General features: G+C 33.5%; 4 protein-coding genes across 10 annotated transcripts in view; 1 reads left to right on the top strand and 3 right to left on the bottom strand.

Moving 5' to 3' along the window:
* LOC123005845 (E3 ubiquitin-protein ligase Ufd4) overlaps nt 1–2004 on the bottom strand; it is a 34689-nt gene extending 32685 nt beyond the window's left edge. For all 3 annotated transcript variants that reach the window (XM_044399844.1, XM_044399846.1, XM_044399845.1), the window contains exons 1-2: nt 1845–2004; nt 1614–1658 (exon numbers count right to left, since the gene is read on the bottom strand). The gene's annotated coding sequence lies outside the window, so the exon portion shown is untranslated. The remainder of the gene's footprint in view (nt 1–1613; nt 1659–1844) is intronic.
* Nucleotides 1991–2946, top strand: LOC123005847 (radial spoke head protein 9 homolog). Its single transcript, XM_044399847.1, has one exon. It carries the CDS (start codon nt 2068–2070, stop codon nt 2938–2940), a length of 873 nt encoding a protein of 290 aa, XP_044255782.1. The 5' UTR covers nt 1991–2067; the 3' UTR covers nt 2941–2946.
* Nucleotides 2947–4882: 1936 nt separating this feature from the next.
* On the bottom strand, nt 4883–14903 carry LOC123005198 (B-box type zinc finger protein ncl-1-like). Of its 5 annotated transcripts, XM_044398855.1 has the most exons (10): nt 14746–14903; nt 14094–14314; nt 13898–14042; nt 10066–11139; nt 9861–9993; nt 9426–9772; nt 9017–9374; nt 8730–8962; nt 8563–8676; nt 4883–5616 (listed from the first exon to the last, which is right to left on the bottom strand). In XM_044398855.1, exons 2-9 carry the CDS (start codon nt 14258–14260, stop codon nt 8572–8574), a joined length of 2562 nt encoding a protein of 853 aa, XP_044254790.1. In that variant the 5' UTR covers nt 14261–14314; nt 14746–14903; the 3' UTR covers nt 4883–5616; nt 8563–8571. The 5 variants fall into 5 exon arrangements, with proteins under 5 accessions (XP_044254790.1, XP_044254789.1, XP_044254786.1 ...); XM_044398854.1 differs by having other exon boundaries at nt 8533–8676; nt 9861–11139; XM_044398851.1 differs by having other exon boundaries at nt 9861–11139.
* A 589-nt stretch (nt 14904–15492) lies between these two features.
* The window catches only part of LOC123005288 (high mobility group protein DSP1-like), a 7523-nt gene continuing 4434 nt past the window's right edge, over nt 15493–18581 (bottom strand). The window contains exons 3-5 of the mRNA XM_044398969.1: nt 16981–17141; nt 16608–16782; nt 15493–16555 (exon numbers count right to left, since the gene is read on the bottom strand). Coding sequence (XP_044254904.1) covers nt 16421–16555; nt 16608–16782; nt 16981–17141 — 471 coding nt within the window. The 3' untranslated portion in view covers nt 15493–16420. The remainder of the gene's footprint in view (nt 16556–16607; nt 16783–16980; nt 17142–18581) is intronic.

Here is an 18581-nt window from a genome sequence, read left to right as displayed (position 1 = left end):
AAATTAAACCGCTAATGTGATTAGACTTAAAAAGTCCAAAATCAAGAGAAAAATTAACTATTCTTTCCAGTGACTCAGAGATTTGTTCGTTTCAGGTTAAGCAAAAAATGTTATTCCTTTGAAATTTTGGTATAAAATGAAATATACAATTTTTTTTCCTCTTGTAAACTCAATCTGAAGACATAACTGTACATACAAATTTTCAAGTAAGGTAAGATACCAAGATGAAAAAAATTCTATATTTAATTTTTGACATTTGACATTATTTTATATCTATTTAATGATAGTGATGATCTTGTATATGTTTTTTTTTACAATTATTTAGTAAAGGGACAAAAATTTTGCTAATAAAAGCCACAAATAACATTGAACCGAGTTACAATTTAGAATACAGCTTCCTTGTTTTCTCTTTTGATAGCCTATAGCAAAAAAACTGTTTTTCCAACAGGAATAAATAAAGTCAAAGTGAAAACTTTAAAGCCTCATAACTTCGAATTTTTTATAGATAAATTTTTTTTAACAATTTTTCCATGTTCTTATCTTATATGGCATTTTTCTTTGGGGCGCGAGTTTTGGCGCACCCTGTATAAAAAAAGCAATATTCTAATTCACGTTGAATTTTGTTGAAAAGAAGATTTAGATTTAGATGTTGAAAACAATGCAAATGCATAATTGTTGGCCGAAAAATCAAGATAAATGTGCATATCAACGTTTCAAAACATGTGACTGGAAAATAAAAGAATAAAAGCATATTTTGCAAACAAACGTTAGCAGCAGAAGTTTTCTATTTTATAAAATTTGTTTTTTGATGTTCTTGTCTAAGTTAACCACAAGAAATGTCATGTCATTAGTTACAAAAAGACCGACTTTTGAAAAACTTAACATTTTGCAATGAGATTCTGATTAGCAGTCATTTTGCTCAGTTACATAAGAGAGAGCCTTTGAAGGGTATTTGTTATTCAAGTGAAATCTCAATGATTTTGATCCGCGTTTCCAAACACGTGACAAGATATCATCAATACGTCAAGTAAACAACAGCCTTAAATAATCCAACGTGATTGTCTGAACGTTAACCTCGTATTTTAGGGGTAATGTTCCGCGACCAGTAGAAAATCGTTCTCCAATGACAAACCCTATTTACGTCTGAAACGAACAGTAAATAAAACCGTTCCAGTTTACTGCTCTACGAAATGAAATTGCCTGTGTTTCGGCACACCTGACCGCACTGAAGTGGTTCAAGGTGGCTGTCCAGAGCCCCAATTCAGCTGAAAGCTGGCAACAATGATCCCTCGTGCGACTTCCCATCGCAAGATTAGGAAATTTATTTCGGTGAGGGTCATTGCCCAGCCAAAATAAACGAATCGCGGACCGGTAGTCGCAAAAAAATTCTTGTTCAAAATACTCACGCCCTTTGTTCGCTAGAAATCCGAGTGTTCTGAATTCAGGCACATGAACAGACCGAATGACGTTAAGTTTAATGGATTTAAACAAAGAATTTTACACGTTGCGTTGCCGTGTGAATGCGTTCGCGAAATGTCACGAGAACAATGAACACTCAGCTGTTCCAGGTGTTGGGCTATTTTCCGGAAAAATCCGGGACAAAGGTCACGTACCTTTACTGCGACCTTTCGCACCCGTAGGGCCCGAGCTCCGGATTCCTGTAACCAATAACAACAATTGTTTAAACAAACGACAACGGGAATCAATAGCGGGGGGTTTGTTTCCGCCCCAAAATGGGGGTCAAAACTCGCAAACACATGAAATTTCGAGCACGGGTCAACGACAATTCCTTTATACGCAAATTAATGACACTGCCTCAGGATCAGTTTTTTCGCAATTCTCACCTTAGTCGGCTTTCTTCACATTGCCATTACCACAAATACTCCAATTCGACTAAAATCACTATTAACAACGGGAGAAACACAAAATCCAACTCCAAATAAAAATATTTCACAACATTCACCTACGATTGCTGCTCTTCACAAAATGTCAAGTCAACTGGCGATCGCAGCGCCCTCAATTCAATCACGTGACGACGCGCCAAATTCAAAAACAAAATCAAACAAAATGAATTTAAATGAAGTTCTCGACAGTTTGCACATTTCGGAACAGAGCGGACACGTTATTAGCACAGAAGAGGGGATAATCCTCCACAATTCGCTCCTGATTTTGCAAAACGAGAACCACTTCCGGAAAATCTTCTTCTGGGGGCGCATCTGTGGCACCGATAACGATTATTACGTGGCTTACGGGTACAGGAGCGACGCCCTCCACGACAGGGTGATTTACTACAGTACCAATTGCGTCAATTGGGGTTTGCTCCCCAAACCCAAAGACTACGCCAGAAAATTAGCCCCTTTGTGCACAGCGCGGTTCCAAGGGGACCCGGCTTTAGTCCTCGATGTTTTGCTCGAGAAAGACGAGATGAGTTTCGGTGAGCCCCTCCCCGAGCCCCAGGTCAAGCGACTCAAGGAGGAGGACCGGTTGTCTGCGACCGTGCATCTCATAAACGAGGAGGTTTCAGTGGTGCCAAGAGGGGCGCTGTACAAGCGCACCGATGGGGTGGTTGTCGAAAACCGGGCTTTTGAGGGTCTCACCCCCTTGGAGGCCCGCGAAATTAAGAGTTTCCTGCATTATAGAGTGCCCACACGAAAGTGGAACACGAATTTGCTCACAAGAGACGACTACAATTATGCAATTGATTTTCTGGATCCTCTGGATGTTGATATACCAGAAGGGTGTTGGTTGCAGAATTTCACAGCAGGGGAGGAGATGGTGGTGTTGAAGTCGTTGTATTGGCCGGGGATGGTCTTCTACCACTTTATTAAAACGCCCAAATATGGGTTTGTTTATTTCGGGAATGGGGTCAAGTGTCTCGATGTACCCTTTTTCCTCAATGGATTGTATCCGGTTTATGAGGACTTTTTCCAAGGCAAATAAAGTTCAACAAAATTGACGAGTTTTATTTCCTGGTTTTGGTACACGTGCTTCCGGTGGCAATTTTGGCATCGTTCTAGGTCACATTCCGCCAAAAGCTTGCCAACACCAAGAGTCAAGACCTTAGATATACTTATCATGGCGACCCACATGACAACATCGAAACATTTTTTTTTCTATACTTACTGCTTAAAAATTAAACTATGAAAACGGTCCTCGATCTACAAAGTGGTTATAAATGATTTTCATCTAGCCAGCTTTGAATTTTCCATGTAAAATAAAACATGCCGCTTTACAAAAATAGGGGTACCTACTTGTTTTAACTCAAAATTAAAAAATCGCCGTTTAATGAGCGCCCACTTCGAAAATAGACTTCAATTATAAACTTGTTTTCTTCCAAAGTATACATTCTTATCAATTATTATTGGAACTTAGTTGAAACAATAAAAGTTTAATTAACAACAATTTAATATTAATTAATAACTTTAGAGCTTTCAAAAAAGTAGAGCGGCACAAATAAACTTACATGCAAAAAAATTCCAAAGCTGGTTAGATGAAAATCATTTATAACCACTCTGTACATACTTTTATTGTTGTACATAGAAAATGGTACCTTTTTCAAGAAAGCGTAAGATATATTTCAGAAAACATTAATTGTAATTAAGATTAGTCAATTGTATTTCAGAAAGTGTTAATTGTAACTGAAAACAGTCAGAAATTATAAGATATAATTCAAATTAGTTAATTTAATTTCAGAAGGCGTAAATTGGAATTCAGATTAGTCCATTGTATTTCAAAAGTGTTAATTATAATTCAGTTTATCATTTGTAATTGAGAATTTGTCAATTGTAATTCAGATTTCCTTATTTTCATTTAAAAATTACACTATCAAAATCCCTTTAAAAATAGAATATCTTATTTATTTTGTAAAATACCAAGTTTATGTAAATCTTGCAGTTTTGAAAATAAAATAATTCGTATTTATGTGTAAACTTTACTTTGAGATAACAGTAAGTTACTCATCTGAATTACAATTGATATTTTCTGGATTACATGTAACATGAAATTGAATTTATTGTTTTGAATTACATGTAATAGTTTCTAAATTACAATTAATACTTTCTGAAATACAATTGATTAATCTGAATTCCAATTTATGCTTTATGAAATCTTAATTACACCTTATGTTTTCTGAAACTCATTTTACTCTTCTGAATTACAATTAACACTTTCTGAAAGATAATTGACTAATCTAAATTACAATTTACACTTTCTGAAACTAAATTAACTAATCTGAATTACATGTGATGGTTTCTGAATTACACTTGAAAAAGGTATAGTTGGTATTTCTGATAGTTATTGTCTGTAAAATTGTCACTTTTGCAAACTATAAAACGTAAAAAATAAATTGTAAAAAACGAGCCACCCTGGATATCTCAGAAAAATAAACAAAAACTAGAAAATCCCGAAGCAGGTCAATTTTTATTTACAGGAGGACACCTTTTTAGTACGTATACTTTTTAAATTTATAGTACCTACCCCTTTGGGATTTTCTAATTTTTGTTAATTTTTCTAAGATTTCCAGGGTGGCTCGTTTTAGAAAAAATCACCCGGTATAATAAGGAAAAATTTTCAATAGAAATAAAAAATAAAATAGAAATGATACTGCCAACATGGCAAAAAAAGTTTCCAAAAGCAGTATTTTAACAGCCTTCATTAAAACACTGTTTTTAGTGTTTTAATAATCATTAAAGACGCAAAGTAAAGAAAAATCTTTAACTTTTTTTTTCTTCCTCACCGTCATGCCATTAAAAATTGACAGACTTCGTGCTCCTTGAGTTTTCTCTCAGAATCCATGTTTCCTTACAGCTTTACTTTGTCTCAAAACCATTTCCTTCTTGTTTCCTAAAATAGTTAAGTTTGTGGTTTTTGGAAAGAATTGGGGTCAACTTCTTGGATTATATTTATTCAAAAACCAATAATATAACTTACAAATTAAAAACAACCTCAGTACAATTTAAATAAAAAACAGTTCCAAAAATACGAGCTCACATAGCTCTTGTAACCCTGAATAACCATAGAGTGCAACAAATATAATATAATAAATTTTAGTACAGACTGTTCAGAGGCATGAATTTTAGAATAATGGAAAATATTCTATATCAAATGTCCATAAACGACTACAAAATCACTTGGAATATAATACACATCATATAATATTACAATAAGATAAAAGTGTATATGCGGTATAAGTATCGATTGTAAACGGGACAAAGCAACATTATTACTCTTTATTTTACGATGTGCTACTCTGAATTTACGATGAACTTTCTTTTATTATCATTAGTGGAAGGTTAAGCAGAGAAACAAGAGTGCTATTAATTACAATATAGGTACACATAGACCGCTAGAAATCGGTCATATTTTTTTTTGTATTTTTTGACAGTTGATTGTTACAGAATATACGAACCGCACGAACGTAATCTTGAATTAAATAATTCCACGTTGTGCGATTCGTTCACATCAAAAATAGTTCTATCAAAAACTTCTTAAATGCCACAGCTCAACTGATTTGTTTAATTTATTAAAAACGAGGCAGGTAATAGAGAACTGCTGCTTTATAAATTTTGCTCAAAATCTTATCAAACCAACCAAACATCACGAAGATCTTGTCGACATCTACAATGAAATTCGAATTATTATTTAATATTTATAATTATTATTAAGCATAGGCTCTCCCTCCTGTCTGCAAAATGTAAAACGACGCCGAATATCTAAATAAACGACCACCTTTCACCTACATTAATTATAGGGAACAAACACTGTAAACATCTGATATTACCTCTATTATAGTCTAGCAGAATGCAGAGCTTAGCGATTAAATTCATTGTTATTACCTTACATCACTAAAAAAATCTTTGGAAAGAGATAACAATTAATATTATTTTCAAAAATGTATACATTTTTCTCATTTTCAGCTTAATTCGTTTAATATGACAGGACTAAGACACAGTGAATTTATTCGTTCATTGTTAAAACAAAAGAAACAACGACGATGAACACACGAGCGCGGCGTGAAAATTAAACATTCCAGCAATACAGGCATTAAAATGTTCACCGTCGTTGCTGTTTCACTCCCATCTACCGGCCAACACAAGAATTGGTGTCAACAACGAGTCGGCGGCTTGTGTACTCATGTGTGATTATTAAAATCGTGATATGTCATCCATCCATACTAAACATTTGTACTTTAAAATGACTATTAATATAAATTGTGTTTCATAGCACTAAGGGCGACTCAAACTTCAACTCAAAAAATCTTCCACACTGCTCAATATATTGTATATTCGAAAACATTGATAAAATAGAATAGAAAAAGCTCACAACCACGTTACATGTAATTATGGTCTGAAATAGTGTGATTGTTCAAGAGCTGACAGAATTTAACGCCTACATCGAGATATTTATTAAGTAACGATCGGCAAAGCGGAGTTTAAAAACAGCGAAATGTGTCTCCCTTATATATTCTCCAGTTAAACTTAAACCTAGCCTACCACTACAAAAGACTGAAAATAATACGATAAAATAAAACACTGTTTGCAGCACCTAATTCATGTCTGCCGATGGAATGATTATTTCCTCACTCCAATACTGACTGAAAATACTTATTGCTAGTGAATATTCTTTGAGATAATATTTAGCGAACACCACGCGACGCAAGACAACGTCGTGTGACCTCGTACATATGTTTCATAGATAATATAAATATTCATATTTTTGTATGTAAATATATAATATATGTATACGATACTCAACCGAGAAACAAAATAGAATCAGCTTGTTTCTTCTTTCATCCTTAAGTCATGTATAATATATTATATGGCAAAATTACTGGTATACGAGTATCTAAAAAACACTTGGTACATACACTAAGACTGTGATTGTAAAAATCATCAAAAAATCTATCACATTGATAATATATTAAATGTTTAATTTAAAACCGAAATTTCTTCACATTCCCTCTTTTTGATATATAATGTAAATATAGTTAAAATTCCACATCCGTCTCTCCCTCGAATCGCTTCGAAAGTGAAACGGATCGAATCCAATGACGTGAGCAAATGCCATACAAAGTATCACTACAGCAGTACTAATCAACTCAAAAAATAAAACAACACGTGATTACTTGCATATGACGGTGTAAATATTTGGTAAAAAATAAATAAAAACACAAAACTACTCCAATTGACGGAAAAAGTAAAATTGTATTCAATAATAACCACTGGTATTATTCTTGTGAGATTATTGACATCACATTCAAGTTGAAGAACAATGCCCTCACAGAGAAACTGTCCGTGTTAATAAAAACATTTTCGTTAGACAAAAATAAAAAATATAACAACAAAACTCAACAAATTTGCACAAAATAAACATCAGGTCTTAAAATAATATTTTTTTCGAAATAATTTATATTTTTTGGTCACGCCTCGAGACAGTTTCCCTAAGATGGACGTTAAACAGTGTATATAAGATACGATTACTTTAATACATAAACAATCTGCCTTAAAATTCGAGTTGTTTTATTGTTTTCGTGGAGTTTTTTCGTTTTTATATTTTTTTTGCGTTTTTTTTCTTCATTATTTTTTATGTATACATATAATTTTAAAAACGACTTGTGAGCAGACGCGAGACCGCGCGCTGAAAAACAAGCGAGCGGCAGCGCAGCACACAAAATAACAACGAGAGACTAAGGTCACAACTTATCCTGAAGATACTATTATCACAGGCATGGTTTAACCGTCGATTAAAAGACGACGGAGTTTCAGGAAAAAATAAAAAATCAATAAAACTAAAAAACTAATTCATATGTATAATAATGATTAGAAACTCACGCACGCTCGCGCTCTCTCTCAAAAAAATGGAATCGGCAAGTATAGAAAAACAAAACACATCGAACGAAGCTCGCTGCAGTTAGGCTTTTTTGCTTTTTTCCTTTTTCTATATTAGGACTTAACCTACATGGCACTGAAAACGCTAACCAACCTGAGTATGTAAGTATTGAGAGATAGAGAAATAAACGACTCATTCATAAAATTTTCATCCATTCAAAAAAAAAAAAATAATAAAAATATAAAATAATAACATTAATAAAAATAACGAAACAACGAAGCATTTTTTCTTGTGCTACGACAGAAAAGAAATAAAACGTTTTAAAAGTTGGCACGTTCAGCTTCCAAACAAATAAACTAAGTTAAGCGATCAATACTAATTGACACCGTAAAATAAACGATTTCTTTTTTCTTTCTTTTTTTAATAATAGGAACCATATTATGCCTGCTGCTAAAAAATTTGGAAACGTCCAAAATAAAATTATTTAATTAAAAACAAAATAATTAACCGAGTTTCTAAGTATGCACAAATACGTATTTAAAATAATGCTTTGGATAATTTATCTAAATCTAACAAATGCGTTCAATTTGTAATTAATAAGTTCGAAAATAATTTTCTTTTTTCCTCTCTCTAAAATAATATATAGTTTCAAAAAAGAAAAAAAAAATAAGACTACAAAATAAAAATTAAAAATCAGTTCAGTACTGTGTACAGTGCGAGATCAAAACTACTTGCTTTGGGACTCTACAGGATGTACAGCGTGTTCAACACGAGAACATGATGGTTGTTCTTGGCCAAAGTCACGACATAACCCTCGGAGGTGATCTTCAAGCCGCAGCAACGAGACACCTAAACCAAAATCTTGTAAAATCTCAATTTATTTTTCTTAAACACTACCTTACCTTAACATATGGGCATTCAAATTCAGAAATGAGAGACCCATCGCGTGAAAATACAGCAACGTGGAAACGATTTCCATGCGAATCACCAATTAAGACATCCCCAGCATCAGAGATATCAATACCATTTGGAAAATTGGTAATACTTTCGCAACCAATTCGTCTCAAAAAATGCCCCTCATCGCTGAAAACAACCACGTTGTGACCCTTGAAGTCGCAAACATAAAATTCTTTTCCTAAAGAAACACAAAACTCAATTTTACATACACAAAAATTTTTGAAATAATTACCATGAATAGCAATATCGGAAGGTTCTCTCATAAAATCGCTACAATCGAACCAACGTATCAGTTCACCACTCTCGCTGATAATAAATACAGTCGGACTGACACTATCAACAGCAACAATCTCCCCATGTCCAGTCACCGCAAGCCCTGCTACAATATCAATATATCTGATGGCAATCTTCTTCAAAAAATGACCGTTTTTCGTAAAAATTTGCATACGAGAACGTTCATTTCCGCGATCGCATACGACATATTTTCCAGTGGTGCGCATCACTGCCACTTTCCTCGGATACCACAACTGTCCCTCATCCTTACCTGAAGTTCCAAATTGAAATTTGAAACCTCCAGACTTGTCAAATATCTACACAAAATGACAATTAAACAATAATCATTCAGAAATTACCACAATTACTTGTATGCGATGATTATTTGTGTCGGCAACAATGATATCTTCTTCTAGACCAAGGCAGAAACCATGGGGTGAGTTGAACTGCCCTTTATTAGGACCAAGTTGACCAAATTTGTTGCGGATTTGCATAGGACTGACTTTATTTGAACGGGTGTGGGTACCATTAGGATTTGGAGTAGGTGCTGGAAGAATATTTGACATGGGATCAGACATAATGTCATCAGGAGTGGACAACAAAGGAGATGTAGAGGATGAAACTCCACTAAATCCATTGATTAAACTGTTGGTCAAGTTGAGAGATGCGGGCGATGTAGAACGGACTATCATCGTCCCGTTGGTAATCGGATTATCTATATCAAAAACACATGTTTCACATCTCACATTTTAAAAATCGAATTTGTGTGAATTTCTTTGAAATGAAAAAAGAAAAAATCTTACCCGCGTTCAGTCCGAGCTTGGCAAGTGAAGCAAGATTCTTGTAGGCAGTGTCGCTGGTGAGTATATCGGCCAGATTAAAGGGTGGCGTGGGTGAAGTCGCCGCACTATTCGAAGTCTCAGCCAGTGTCGCCAACTGAGCAATATTATATTCAGCAATACTAGAAAAGCCCGCCATACCGGAGGCGGCAGCAGCGGCTTTATTCACCTGAGGCAAAGGTGGACTCTGCGCCAAAGCGAAATTCTGCATGTTGCCGCTGACATCTCCGTCAAATGACGACTGCATCGAAGTGGGTAAAGAAATCGGACTGCTATTGGTGATTGAAGCATTGCAACCATTGGTAAGCGGCTGGGTGATAGCCAATGGTGTTAGTGCCGTCATTGGACTCGGTTCTCTCGATTTTTCCGTACGAAAATCACCAAAATGCTCCTTGACCATCGTTTCGAAAGCCCCAAAATCGGTGCGAAATTCAACGTGAAATGTCTCGTTGAATTTCGGCGTATTGTTGTTGAGTTCCATTAGACGATCAGCAACTGTTTTTCTCAGGTACATTATTTCAGGAACGGTAGAAATTTCCAAAAGACGCGAAGTGTAAGATCTTGCATCTTCGAAATTACCGATAGTTTTTCCAACTTCGTCGTTTTCTTTCATTATTATCAACTCCCTTTCGTGATAAAGCTCGTTCAGTTTGGCCAACGCTTCATCTCTACATTTCTCCAAAATCGCCTTGTAACTCTGATACGATTCATTGATGAGGTCACGTGCTGTCGACCGCTGATTCGCCAACTCCTGCAAACTACTATCCAATCCAGTCGACAGTTTCATCAGCTCATCGATTTTGTTTTTGCTTTCAGACAACAATGCCTTCATCTCTTGTCTAACTCTCATTTCGGAATCGGCTATACCTTCGACATGATGCTCTGCACCTTTGTGCTCATTTTTAACGCATTCACTGCAAGCCGTCGAACTGCAACTGTTACAGTAATAGATTAAATTCTCCCCGTGGTGAATATCGCATTCCAACGGCTTATGAATGGTTATCTTGACACCATCTTTGCGCATATCTTCCAAGGCCACCACTTGATGCGATTCAAAACAACGCATATAATGATGCGCTGAATCACAGTGGTTGCACAAGAGATTATGACAGGTGTTGCAACGCGATTTCGCCAACTCTTTGGCAGTGCATGAGGTGCAATGCAAACTTGACGCATTTGACACGTCCGAAATGTTGGTCTTGGTCACGTCGAGAGGAAGAGCGGCCATCTTTCTCATCCCAACCTACACACCAACAAAAAATAACAATTTGGCAAGAAATTCGAAAATTTAGTTTAGAAGCAAAATGCAAAAAACAGTGTTTCATTAAAAAATAAACTTATTTTCCAAACACCTTATATTTGGTAAAAAGTTAACGTTATGAATTTTGTAGACACATTTTAAAAAATTTAACGTTTAAAGGTGTTATAATAGACTTATAATGTTATAATGGGCTGGGACACCTGTACAGATCTCTCAAAAAATTTTGACATTTATTTTTTGACATTTGACATTTTTTTATGTCTATTTTGGCAATAAAACCCACAAAATAACATGAAACCGAGTTACAATTTGTTTCCTCTTCTAATAGCCTGTAGCAAAAACAATTAAAAAAATAAAGTCAAAGTGCAATAACTTCATAACTTCGAAATTCTTATAATTTTTTTTAACATTTTTTCCATGTTCTGACGCACCCTGTATATTATAGTGGGTAAACGTTCAAATTTTGTGTTTTGTTAAAGCAATCTCAACCAAAAAACAAAGGGATCTATTTAGCAAATGAATTAATCACATGTAGCAAAATAAAATTCAATTCAGTTTTGTAACTCAAAATTATAACATTTTAATGATTTTTTAAGAGAGTACCGCAAGTTTTCAGCGAAAAAACGCAAAAAAGCAAAAATACTTTGGTGATTTGTTGGTTTGTTTTAGCTAAATCTCACAACAAACTGAAAATTTAGTACAAAAACGTGCTTAAAAACTTAAAAAAGATAATCTAATAACAACACTGTTAACCAAATTTTGTGGTTTTAACTCATGTTTGTCTAATTTTTTAAGGAAAATTTAGAGAAATAAATATAAATGTGGCAAAACATAAGTTTAAATTCGGTTTTGTAACCCAGAAAAAAAAGTTACCGAATTTACAATAAAATATCAACTTGGTGACTTTTTGGTTTGATTTTGAAAAATGTCATAAAAAAAATAAAAATTTAGTTCAAAAACGTACTCAAAGGTTTAAAAGTGATAAGTGCCAAATCGATTGAAATTATCAGAAATTTATTTCAGCCTAAAATTAAGATTGATGCAATTATATTTATAGAATACATTAGTTTTGAATTAATTCTGTATTAAAATCGAGCAAAATTGAATTGAAAATAGCTCAAATTGCTTTATTTTAGAAGAAAACTCTTATTAAAGCCTGTATTTGGTTTGATTTAGGTTGATTCCCAACTTAAAATTGAGCCAAATCGATTGAACATATCACAAATTGCCTTATTTCAGCCTAAAATTATGATTGAAGCAATTATATTTACATTAATTTCGAATTATTTCTATATTAAAATAGAGCAAAATTGGATTGAAAATAGCTCAAATTGCTTAATTTTGGATGAAAACTCTTATTAAAGCCAGTATTTGGTGGAAATACTTTGATTTAGGTTGATTCCCAACTCAAAATTGAGCCAAATCGTTTGAAAATATCACAAATTGCTTTATTTATGTTAATATTGGGATTGAAGCAGTTCTTTTTATAAAATACATTAGTTTTGAATTAATTCTGTATTAAAATCGAGCAAAATTGAATTGAAAATAGCTCAAATTGCTTTATTTTAGAAGAAAACTCTTATTAAAGCCTATATTTGGTTCGATTTAGGTTGATTCCCAACTTAAAATTGAGCCAAATCGATTGAATATAAAACCCAGAAAAAAAAGTTACCGAATTTACAATAAAACATTTTTTGAGTTCAAAAAACGTACTTAAACGTTGGAAGAAAGCAAAACGAATATAATTTTCAACTCAACTTGGTGACTTTTTGGTTTAATTTTGAAAAATCTCATAAAAAAAATAAATAAAAATTTAGTTCAAAGGTTTAAAAGTGATCATAATAATAATTTTTTTTACCAAATTTTGTGGTTTTTGCTTATATTAGAAACAATTTTGCTTAAAATTTGTAAAATCAAATAAAACAAAAAAACTAACATCGATTTGAAGATTTGAAATTATTTTTGTTATAAATATTCAAAAATAAAATCAAGCGAAACATGATGAAATAGTATCAATTTCGGTCTATTTGTTAATTTTTCAGATAGCTTAAGCAAAATGTTTCGAAAAAAGCTCGTTTTGGCTCAAAACACGCGGAGAAGCCAAAATAACACGATTTTATTTTCAATTTTGAAGTAGTATTAACAAACTTTTTCAAAATATTTTGGATTCTATCTTAAAAACGTACCAAAACGCTGATACTGGTGACCTTGTATACAGAGTGTGTCAGAACTCGCGTCCCAGAGAAAAATTTCAAGTAAGATAAGATACCAGGAACGTGGAAAAAATTTTGAGATTTATTATTTGACATTTGACATTTTTTTGTCTATTTAATGATACTAATGATCTTGTATATGTTTTTTTTTATATAATTATTTAGTAAAGGGACAAACATTTTGCCAATAAAAGCCACAAATAACATTAAACAGAGTTACAATTTAGGATACAGCTTTCTTGTTTCCTCTTATAATAGCCTGTAGCAAAAAAAAATTGAAAAAATTATTTTTCCAACAGAAATAAATAGTCAAAGTGCAAAATTTAAACTCTCATAACTTCGAAATTCTTATAGATAGAATTTTTTAACATGTTCCTGGTATCGTACCTTACATCGCATTTTTCTATAGGGTGCGAGTTCTGGTGCACCCTGTATACATAAAAATTAACAAAAATTTGCTGCTTGTTTAATTCGCATAATACGCAGACAGTCTCAAATTACAAAGGAGTAAGCAATCGACCATTTACCTTGGTGTGATGTCCACAAGTGGGGCACTCAATCGAGGCTTCAGGACTGCCAGCGTCGCCCCCTTCTCCCACCAGTTTCTTATCGAGACACTCTTCGCAGAAGGAGTGCAAACAGTGCAGCATTCGAGACACCACAAGTGGTCCACTATGAAAACAAGTATGAGCCCCCTTTTAAAAATCCCCGTGGAAGACTTACCCACACATGCCGCATTTGTCAGGATCGGCCAATAAGCCGTCCTCCAAGGCTTCCGAAGGCTCCATTTTGGCGCTTCCTTCAAAGATCACAAGTTCCCCAAACTCATCAGATTTCTCAGTTAGTTCCTTGGAGTCGGAAAATTCCTCTGAAGCGTTCGTACACATCATGTTGTTCCTTTGTAGGCCTTTAGTAACGAAAACTTAATCTCGTGGGTAGTGTAACTGAAAACAATAATAAATCACACACTCAGGGGCTGCTGCAAACAAAGATGGCGGTGATGCACTGAGCCCCCTTGACACCACAACCGCAAACTAGCAACGCTTACTGCTATTTGGCGACTTTTCGGCCCGAATTGCGCAAAAATCGCCACAAAATTTTCGCAAAACTTACCAATGCCATAACGAGCAAATGTTTAGCAAATGGCGCGTCTTGCGTCTTTAAGCGCAAGGGCAATGGGTTATTGAGTGCTGGTGGGGATGTGTCAAATATCCGCAGACCCGGGAAACCTCCACAGGGGATTTTGCCCCTTATTCACGCCGTTTTTAAGGGCGATAATGTGAGGTTGGAAAACACAACCAGCAACAATATGTCACCACACAATTCGAAATCGAAAGTCAACTAAGCCTATTTATTAAATGAACGTCTCACTCACCTAATTTTTTCAAAAATGAAAAGAAATAAGCCGCAAAAGAGGCCAAAAAGCTCAGCGTCGTGCGAAAAACCTAAAAGAAAAACGCATTCTTTTGTTTGTTGCTAACTGAGCCAGTGGTGGCTAGATCGGTGGTGCAACGACGCGTTTTCCGAGGAAAACCACGAAATTAAAGCTAAATAATCAGTCTTTGATTAATTCTTTGATCACAGCACCGAAATTCGAAAATTAATCCAAATAAATTACAAAAATTAATTTGATTTGGAGCCCCATTTGTTTTATTGTGGTTAAGGCCACGACGGCGGGAGATTTGAATGCACCGAAAAGTTTTTTTTTCAATTTGACTCTAAATCAGTGTAAGCTGTTGCTTTACCAAACACACTGTATTAATTTCATCACTTTTCTTATATTTTATGTCTATGTTTCTTCATGTAGGTTTTTGTTTTATCACATGTTTATTTATTGGCAAAAGTGAAGAAACAGGATGTGTAAGATGACATGTCAAGTAAAAAATTTAAGCCAAATAATTAGTTTTCGATTAATCATCGAAATTTGAAAATCAAAATAAATAAAAAATCTAATTCGGTCTAGCGCTCATTTTTTGTGGTTAAAGTCACGACGGCGGGAGATTTGAATGTACCAAAGGTTTCATAAAAATATTCTTTGATGAAGGAACAGGAGGATGGATGGCATGTCAAGTAAAGCTTGTCACAGTATCACAATTGTATTAGATCAAATAAAAATAAACAATTACATTTTTAATCAAAATTTTATTATTTTTTTAGTTATTCCTATTAGATATAAAAAACAAACACTTTTCTATTTCTCTCCCTAAAATAACACAGAGCAATTTATCAATAATAATAATGAGAGGTGAAATGCTTCCATTTAATGGATTCCGCCATGAATTTTCCTTAACACAAGTAAAATAATACAACTATTTGAACATTTCACGTCACATTTTGCATTCCCTTTGTTAGGGTGACGGGAATTGAGAAATTATCAACAGGTTTAAAAATGACGAAAACTGCCTTCCAAAGAAACAAACGGAAAGGACGCAAACTTGTCTTAATATTGTCCATTGTAATGTACATTTGGGGCAGTCGAAACAGCGTACAACACTGCACTTTGGTTATCAACACATAACTATATTAACAAGTCAAATGATAATAAAAATATTCTGCTCTGCCTTATAATTACAGGGTAGTGGTTTCATTTCATACTAGAGATACTTACAACTTAAAAACTACAGCATAAATAAATTAACAGGGCAGCCAACAAACGATTTTTCGGTACGTAAGTGGTATTGGGTGTCAATAGAAAAACCAATTGTTTGTCGCTGCTGATTGAATTTATTTTGAACCCGTTGCGTCACTTATTGAGGTAATAATAATTAACCAACGCATTACAGAAATCTAAAACGAAAAGTTACAATAAACACTTTACACGGCGACTATGAGAAAGAAAATGGAGCACTTTCGCTATTTGATCACTCATACAGTTCAGTTTGCATGTAAGTACTCTCTCAGACGCAGGTAATTTAAAAAAATAATCATTATAATAGTAAATGAGAACACGAGGACACTGCTAATATGCATTATGTACATTTAAGGAATGAAGGCGATTACTTTTTAATGACGAGGTAATGAAAAAATGTCGAATCGCCGCTGCGATTCGCTTACTCGTCTTCATCCTCTTCGATTTCTTCATCATCATCATTTTCTTCCTCGTTATCAGGTACTGGGAGGGCCTGTGGAGCAGGTTGCGGCGGTGCTTGCTGTTGCATGTTCTTCTTCTTGTATGCAGTCATTTCCTAATAAACCACAAAATTTAATTTAATTTTAACTAAAATTCGAAAAAAATACCTTCTCATAGCGGGCCTTGTCCTTATCAGCCAAAGCCTCGTATTTGCTCTTCATTTCAGGCTCGGCATCGGCCCATCTTCTCCCCAACTCTTTCGCAATATCACCAACGCCATATTCGGGATTTTGACTTTTAACTTTGGCGCGTTCGTCGTTGCTGAACCAGAAAAATGCCGACCTTTAACACAAAAAAACACCCAATTAGAGTCACAAATTTAATAATTGGAAATGTTAGAAAATGTATATCGATTTGTTTCGTCGGAAATAAATCGTTTCGCTCATTTTCTTGCATTATTTAGCACAGGATTATAACCGAGTAGCCATCAAGGTTACCGATTGATCAAACTGTGCCAAAAAAACTTTTAAAGTTACTTACAATGAACGTTTGGGAGCATTAGGATCTTTGATTTGCTTTCGTTTCTTGCCACGTTGTTTTTCTCCTTTGGGAGGAGTGTAGTTTTTCATTTCGTCGTCGTAACGCTTCTTATCGTTCTCGGCCATCTCGTGGAAACGCTTCTTTTCCTTATCCAACATTGTCTAAAACAAATGATAAACACAGTTGAATACAATATTTATTCCAGAAATTTTAATAGAAAAGAAAGAAAAACCGCCACGCATTTTAAGTAAATTGTAATAGACCATAATGACATTAGGACATTCTGGACTATTTCAAAATATTAAAAAAATAAGACACCAACGTGGGTCAAAAGTTTCAACTGTAATCTCAAAAATTACAGTTGCCTAAAAATTACAATTTCAATTTTTATCTACCTATGAATCGTATATAATTTTTGTGGTCTTATAATTAATAGATAAAAATCAACATTTTGTACGATTAAATAATAATTGATAAAAGTTGATAAAACAGAACAAATATAAAAACTGTCGTTAAGTCACAACGATGTCATTAATAACTTTCAAACTTTTTTCGAAATTCATACAAGGTGATTTTTAAAAAACGGCAATCGCTGTAGAATTATTATCTCTAACCCTATTTCAAAAATTAAAAAACTGAATGACAATAGTGAATTTTGGGCTATATTCAACTTTCTAATTCAAAATTGGAACCCATATTTTTTTCTTCATAATCTGGGAGATTTTAGTTTTTTTGTTACAGACATGTGTAATATGTTTGTTTCACTTTTACTAGAAATTATCAAAATTGAAAAAAAAATTAGTCCCAGTTTCATAATGGTATTAAAAAGAGCTTTAACTAAATGTTGTTTAGAATGTGTTGATTTCTACGGATTTGTTGACAAAAATTTCACATTCTAAATCAACACTAATTAAGTCTCTTTAATTCGATTATAAAACTGGCCCTTAGTTCCATAGTGTAAAATAAAATAATGTCACAAAACAGCAAATGAAAAAAAAATATTGCAATAATTTTTTCAAATTTTTAATCAGAAATGACAATAATAATTACGTATAAATAAATCAGAAAAACATCAAATTTAGTGTGATTAATTTATTTTTTGATTTATTTTGTTTACATTTAATAAGATTGTTAACGTATTTTTTTATTGATACCATGCAACTTGATTTTATTATGAATGACACTTGTCACTCATCTTCTATCTCTGCGTTTTTCAATGTTATCAACTTAATATCAAAATCATAAACCACTTTGTTCAATTTTTTTTATATACCAGGTGAACAGAAAGTAGAGAACCAAACGTTTTATTCCAAAACTATTTATTTTTTAAGAAGACTAAAAAATGATTAAAAAACTTCTCAAGAATCGAGTTTTCAGATTTTTATTTTGTTTTTGAGTTTTGAAAAATTTTTATTTTTTCAAATGACAATCCACTACAAAACCTTTTTTTTACAAAAGCTAATCTAAGGATTACAACTATTTACATTTTATCGAAAAAATTTTCATACAAGTTGCAATTTTAAGAAATTAATTATGTTTTCTGAATACAAATGTTTAAAAATATACTTTTTGTTCATATTGTACTATATAAAATGTTTAGT

Source organism: Tribolium madens, unplaced genomic scaffold, assembly GCF_015345945.1.
Source record: "Tribolium madens isolate multiple individuals breed KSU strain unplaced genomic scaffold, Tmad_KSU_1.1 Scaffold_20;HRSCAF=117;Tcas5.2_LG4, whole genome shotgun sequence".
NCBI lineage: Eukaryota > Metazoa > Arthropoda > Insecta > Coleoptera > Tenebrionidae > Tribolium > Tribolium madens.
Note: the sequence above shows the minus strand (reverse complement) of the source record. Positions and strands in the feature narration are given on the sequence as shown.

Bases quoted from the DNA above. Each gene is read 5' to 3' on its own strand.
- LOC123005847 (XM_044399847.1), top strand. From the start codon at position 2,068: ATGAATTTAAATGAAGTTCTCGACAGTTTGCACATTTCGGAACAGAGC.
- LOC123005198 (XM_044398854.1), bottom strand. From the start codon at position 14,260: ATGATGTGTACGAACGCTTCAGAGGAATTTTCCGACTCCAAGGAACTA. The intron at 14,043-14,093 runs GTAAGTCTTCCA...TTGTTTTCATAG, and splicing joins GACAAATGCGGCATGTGTGG to TGGACCACTTGTGGTGTCTC. The intron at 8,963-9,016 runs GTAATTATTTCA...GTGTTTCTTTAG, and splicing joins TTCCGATATTGCTATTCATG to GAAAAGAATTTTATGTTTGC.